At 39.3% G+C, this 7,002-nt stretch overlaps 1 protein-coding gene across 1 annotated transcript in view; it reads left to right on the plus strand.

Annotated features, from left to right (window-relative positions):
- Nucleotides 1-470: 470 nt before the first annotated feature.
- The window catches only part of NUDT12 (nudix (nucleoside diphosphate linked moiety X)-type motif 12), a 6,944-nt gene continuing 412 nt past the window's right edge, over nucleotides 471-7,002 (plus strand). Inside the window, exons 1-3 of the mRNA XM_010134225.1 lie at nucleotides 471-676; nucleotides 3,222-3,817; nucleotides 4,698-4,865. Of these exons, the coding sequence (XP_010132527.1) occupies nucleotides 471-676; nucleotides 3,222-3,817; nucleotides 4,698-4,865 (970 nt within the window). The remainder of the gene's footprint in view (nucleotides 677-3,221; nucleotides 3,818-4,697; nucleotides 4,866-7,002) is intronic.

Below are 7,002 nucleotides of genomic sequence, written 5' to 3' on the forward strand. Positions count from 1 at the left end.
GCCGGAGGCGTGGCAGAGGTTGCTAAAGCGATGTGCCACTGCTTGGACGAGTCCGGCAGCCTGCAAAGGGACTTACACTTGCTCCCATTCTTGTTTGCAGAGTATCTGTGACTTGAAGTAGGGTTTTGTACTCTTCTGTCTTGTGTGTCTGATCCATCATGAAACCAGAACATGTTTTTTGCATTGGAAGAAGCTTTATTTTCATAGCAAGGTCTCCCATTCCTTAAGCCTCTCTAAAACTAGTCTTGAAAATTAGGGTAAAATTGCACTGTATTTAGAGATGTGTGGGACTAAGGTTTGTTTAGGACTAACGCTGTCATACTAATTATAAGAATTTGGCTGTTGTGTCCATACTTTCAGTGATAACGGTTATCTGTATAGCATTAAAGTTAATTATTTTACTTCAGCCATTTTACTAATGGATATGTTTTCAGGCATTTTTGTTTTCTTTTTTGAAATTAGTTGACGCAATGACAGACGTTGAAAAGAACCTCCGCAAAGACATGATTTCTCAGCTGCATAATTTTGCTGCTGTTGGAGATGCAGCCAAACTCAAAGCATTGCTCAGTCATTCTCCATCACTTATCAATGCAACTGCATATAACGGCTGGACCGCCCTGATGTATGGTGCCAGAAATGGACACCTTGAGATTGTGCAAATTCTTCTTGAAAAAGGGTAAGATGTTTAGTAGTTCCCCTTGAAGAGCTCTAACGTGAATCCCTTTCTGGCCATTTCAGCTTGATCTCAGAAAAGTAAATTTACCTGATGAATACTGGCAGGATTTTCAGAGTTAAAACCCAGGAAAATATACTCTGTTTATAACTGGATTCTGCTATTGCATCATGCTTTCCATATTTGCTAAGAAACTATGAGCATCTCTAAAATTATTACTTTGGTCTTCAAGGATATATTCCTCCTAAAGACCAACACTTGATTTGTAATCAACAATCAACAAACTTCACTTGTAAACCACTTGCATCGGCGTTACAGTATAGTGTTTGCTGACATACTGGCTAAGTAGGACATGACAGACACACCTTTACCAAAGTAACTGATCAATTAATTTTCCTCTTATTTTTCAGACAGTTCACTTCCTCCTCCCTCCTTGAACTGTCACATTATTTTTTCAGTAAATATGACACCAAGAATGTTCACTGCTTGTAAAAACTTGCTGTCACGTTTGTTGTCTTTTCAAGTCAACTGTTCTAGTTCTAGTTTTACAAGACACTCAGAAAAGCAAGGAATGCTTCAGCATTCTTCTTGAGTCCCCGAAGAACATTTTTCTGAGGCCTGGATAAAATCAGGATCCAAATATTTCATTTGGAAAACTTTCAGAATTGAGGGTGAGAGTCAGGTGTTGAGGTTTAACTGAGTTCTCGTGAATCAAGCCTAGTCCGTTCTGCAACCCTAATTACAGAACCAAGGTTATTCTGTGGTTATGAATAATTTCAGTCACAGCATTCCACAGCTTCCAATGATCATCCCACCTGGTGTTTGGTTTTTTTTTCCCAGTCCTACCCAGATGCTGTGCCCTCTGCTTCGGTGCAGCAGGGAGTGTCAGATGAACTGCTATTTTGTATCAGTACATTCCAGCATGCAGAGGAGTATGTCAGTGGCAGATTTTGTGAATTGAAATCATCAGTGTGTTGAGGAATCTTCTGAGATTTTAGGGAATTTGTTGGTTTGGTAATTAGAATAACAGTTTTTTAAGTTATGCTTACTGGAAAAAAAAGAGTGAATATCTGCCTGTAAATGCCCTGTCAGGGCCATTCTATTAGGCAATTGAATATAGGTCCTGAGGCGATACTATGGCCTTACTGGTCTCATTTCAGTTAATGCATAGTCATAGTAATCATTTGAACAAAAACAAAATTGCTGGATTTATAAATATGAATGTCTATGAAGGTAATATTACATACCATTCCAGAGACTAATCCTGGAAAGCTAGTAAATTTTTTTATTTGTATTCATCCATATTTGAGAAAAGCTACAGGAAATGTTGGTAGACTGAAAAAAGCAGATCTTGGTGATCTAAAGAGTTCAGGCCATTGTTGTGGGCACTGAATAGCAGCCTGATCACAGTCTGCATGTACCTGAGCAGAAAGAAAGGTGAAGACAAAATCACAATAAAATTCAGTGGCTGACAGATAGGAAATTAAGTAGGAAATTTGGCAAGATTTTGCAAAAGGAAAATCAATCTTTAAAGATAAATGGGCAACTACTTTCTTTAGCACCACACACTTGTAAATTAAGTTTTTAATGATTTTTCTAAAATATACTCAAACTTATGCAAAAACTACTGAGGTTAATATAAAATCTCAAGTCAAAACAGTTTTGCCTGTGGTACAGTTACCTGTGTATCAGCAACATGAATATAGTGGCATCTTCTGGTTCTAAAAACTGATGAGCCTGGCTCCGCATCTGCTGTCCAATTTGTAGTTTGCAGTGAAATTTCTGTTTTATTTATCCACTTGAGTTAAAATTGACAAAAAACTGCATTATTTTTGACTTCCTGATCAACCTCAATCTATTTCCTTTTTTTTTTTTTTTTTTTTTTTTTTTTTTTTTTTTTTTTTTTTTTTTTTTTTTTTTTTTTTGTTAAATATGTATCATGAGTCAATGTTCCCTCATCTGTCATTTTGCAGACATTTTGGTAAGAAAGAGACACCTACTGGGACCAGCACTGCAGTTGTACGGGTGATACACTTCTCACTAAGCAGAGGCTGTATTCTTGATTGTTGTTTAATAGTCAATATTTTATAGTAAATGGTTTGGTGGTGCTTTCAGAAGCTTCTAGAAAGTAATGCCAGTTAAACTGCCTTTTTTTATTCCTGATTATTCAGAAGAGACTTGTAGCCTGTCTAGCAAAGTTCTATCTGTAAATGATCTTGAAACTTTTTTTGTGTGTGTGATAGAATGTGACGGATTTTAATTAATTCATAGACGTTGTACTGCATGAACCTTGGTGAGTGATAATCTGGAGTGGATCAACAAAATTATGGAATCTGGCCTTAGCAAAAGAAAATTAAGTATGTTTACTTTTCATTACTGTAATGCTAAGTGTTTAGCCTACAGGGTGCCCTAGTATAGAAAAAGTGCCTAAAAGCTCTTGCATCCTAATAGTATCAGATGTATATACTATAAGCAGAAATAGTACAGCTTCAAGACTTTTTCTAAACATATTTACCCTGGTAACCACTGTTATTTTCTGATTCTTTAGGTGTGACAGGACCGTTGTTAATAAATCAAGGCAGACAGCTCTGGACATTGCTAAATTTTGGGGATACAAGCACATAGCTAATTTGTTGGCTAGTGTGAAGGGTGGGCAGAGGCCTAATTTTCTGTCAAGTGAAGTGAGACAATATGAAAATTATTTTGCCTTGACACTTCTGGACAGAAAGAGTGATAAAAGAACAGATTCCAAGTGGCTAAGCAAAAAACAAAGCCATCCAACCACAGTATACATCCTCTTCTCAAATCTAAGTCCTTTGGTTACTTTGGATGGGGGAACAGAGAGCTCTCAGCAGCCAGAAGTAAAGCTTTGCAGGCTGTGCCACAAGGATGTGGAGGAATTCATGAACCAAAATGAAGGAGGCACTGTGATTTTTCTTGGAGTTGAATTTGAGTTCCACATGAACCTGCTCACTGCTTGCAATGGAAGAGTTCTGCAACAAGATGAAGAGGATGGGTTAGTTGCTTGGTTTGCTGTTAGTGTAGATTCTGCTTCTGCTGAGAAATTTAAGCAGAAGCATGAAGACTGTTACTTTCTTCACCCACCCATGCCAGCACTACTGCAACTACCTGAAAAAGAAGCTGGTAAGATGCATAAAATACAGCAGTTATCAAATGTGTAATCAGAAAAATACGCTTTGAGATTCACTGAAGTATAATGCAAGGACAAACCACTGCAAAGAAATGAGGTATTTTCAGTGGCTTTTAGAAATACTTTCATTTTAAAAGCCTGTCAGTGGTTTTGTGAAGAATTTTGCATGTAAAAACATGTGTGGTTGCAAATGGCAAGTATTAGACTGTAAAACCTATCATGGTTTTATAAATGGTGCTACAGTATTAACACATGCACGTTAAATGTTCTAAAATGAAGAAAAAGATCTGTCATTACTGAGTTTTTGTTAGAGGAAGTGAAACTAAGCCCTTAGTAAGAGTGTGTCAGAAACTCGTCTAAGAAGAAAACAGTGTGAGCAAGTGTTGGAAAGTCACGATCTCGAAGGGAGTTAATGTCATTTTAAGCATGTTAACAACTGCTCCTATCCTTTTACAGAAGGATGAAGGGCAAGCTTGACGTGCATCTGAAGTTTAGATGGAAAATGCATTATTATACCAATACCAGTAAAAGCCCTGAAATGATCATCTGTAAAAGGTGTGATATATAATTCTGGCATTTTGCCCAGGCAGAGTAACTCTTGTGAGAAACAGGGTATATTGATCTGGATGAATTTGTTTCTGAATGCGTAAATTGGTCTGTAGCTACATAGTACTGTGTTCTATTGCATGTGCTGTGCTACAGCAAAAAAGCAGTAACTCAAACAGCTCAACTTCTCTTCTAGTAAATTGCAATTCAAACCATAGTCTTACTTCTATTTTTGTGTTAAACTTTACTGTTTGCTTTTTCTATTCTTTTAAAAGCTTGCATTAATTAGTATTTGACTTGGTGTATTTTCAATATGTTCTTTTAAAGGAGTAGTTGCCCAGGCTAGATCTATTTTAGCATGGCACAACCGCTACCGATTCTGCCCAACATGTGGGAGTGCAACCAAGATTGAAGAAGGAGGTTACAAGAAAACTTGCTTAAAAGAAGATTGTCCCAGTCTCCAAGGTGTTCACAACACATCATACCCAAGAGTCGGTGAGAATATTGTAGGATAAATTTTGTCAAAAGTGTCTTGTTTGTACTATTATAGACATATAAATCAATTTATTTTTAGTTATTTCAGCTGCTCACTTCAGTCCCAGCTCTTACATTCTTGTCTCTATCCAGACTATGTATGTCTCAGTTCTATTTAAGATGAAGTAGTTCAGGCTTCTCTTTCTTGCAGTAGTCTGTGACAAAGAAATTCCTGTGAAAATACCAGTCTTGATCGCAATGGAGTAATAACCAGTTAGAAGTTCCAACAACATAAATGAGATATTAATGGTACAAAGGGTCACATTTTACTTCCACCCCGCCCCCGCATATTGTTTTCTCGCCTTCTGCAAGCCATCTAAGCTCGAAATAGCTCTGTATCAGATTTAGCCCTGTGTCAAACTTGTGATACAGTGCTTATTTTCTTGTTGTGCCACTTTTAACTGTATTAGCCATCTTGACTGGCTTTCACTATTCATTGTCAGCTGCAAACTGGGAGGCCTGTGTCTACTCAGAGTATAAGCTTGTATAGACAGTCTTCTGTAGCTGCTTTTGTTCATGTGTTGCAAAGAAAGTGTACTATATTATTGATGGGAGAACAAGGAATGGAAAAAACCTTTCCCTTTTTTTCTTTAACCTCTTGGTGACTCTTTGATCACCTTTCATTCCCCTACCTGGTCCCATCTTCAGCAGTTGTAGTTGGATGTTGTGTTGGGTTGGGTTTGTGTCTGGTGGGGTTTTGGTAGCAGGAAAAGGGGCCACTGGCATGACTTCAAGAAGCTTGCCTAGCTCCAAGCTGGTCCTGCCTCTGGCCAAAGCTGAACCAATCCACACCTCTGCAGTAACGCATTTAAGAGGAGAAAACCTGTTGGGTGAGTTTCTTTGTTTTGGAGAAGAGTGGGACAGGAGAGAAAACCATACAGACACCGAGGTCAGTGAGGAGCGAGGTAGGGCAACGCACACTGGAGCAGCCATTCCCCTTTGGCCCATGGTGTCATGACAGGTGAGCCCTTGCAGCCCTTAGAGATCAACAGTGGAGAAAAATCCTGTCTGCAGGTGGTGAAGGACCCAGTGCTGGAGTGGGGAAGATGTCGAAGGAGGCTGTGACTCTCAGAAAGGGCTGCGCTGGAGTGGTCCATCACTGGGGGGATCACAGCTGGTGGAAGGGACACACATTGGTTAGAGAAGTTCATGGAAGACTGTCTCCCACGGAAGGGATGCCATGCTGCAGCAGGGGAGGGCTGTGAGTAGTTTTCCCCCTGAGAAGGAAGGACTGGAAGTAGTAACATGGAACGGACTGGGAGTGACCTCAACTCCCATTCCCTGCCCCCCAGCACCACTGGCAGGGAGGAGGTAGCAGAGCTGGGCCCAGAAAGAAGGGGGGGGCGGGAGGAAGGTGCATTTAAGATCCAGCCATATTTACCACTGCCCCACTCTGATTCAGCTGGTGAATTGGTGGTAGTTTTGTTGTTTAAATTATACTGATTTTGTTTCCCCAAAAGTTGAGTCTGTCCTTTGCCCGTGATCTTAATTGATTAGTGAGCCCTCCCTGTCCTTTGTCTGGACCATCAAGCCTTTTGTTATATTTTTCTCCTCCCCATACCACCAGTTGGTGGTAGGAGTGAGCGAGCAGCTTCATGGTTGCTTCGTAGCCAGCTAGGTGGTCTCAAACTACGATACGTGTATGTGTTGTATTTCTGAATTGCATGTTCTGTTACATGCTCTAGATATATCTTTGTAGTAATCAAAGTAATTCTGCCATATTCTGAATAAAGTTTACAGACAGCAACACTGCATATTCTACACTGTGGTGTCTGGCAAATACCTTTAAGCAGGACAGTGAAGTCAAAAATGGAAAATTCATTCAGTATGTACATTGTAATTAGAGTCTCTGGCACTTCTTTCATACTTCAGTCAAAAGTATATTCTTCAGACCTGTGTATGTAGAGGTGATAGTAAATTGGTTTTGCTGCAGAAATTATCACTATATGCTGGATGCATAGCTAGTTAGTATTGCCAATACTTATAACAGATTATGTGCTTTGGTTGCAGGTGATTTATGTCCTGCATTTCAAGCCTTGGCTAGTAAATTGCTTCTGCTAAACATGTATGTTGCAATACAAACCAAACAGGTTTCTTG

Source organism: Buceros rhinoceros, unplaced genomic scaffold (assembly GCF_000710305.1).
Source record: "Buceros rhinoceros silvestris isolate BGI_N320 unplaced genomic scaffold, ASM71030v1 scaffold19294, whole genome shotgun sequence".
Lineage (NCBI taxonomy): Eukaryota > Metazoa > Chordata > Aves > Bucerotiformes > Bucerotidae > Buceros > Buceros rhinoceros.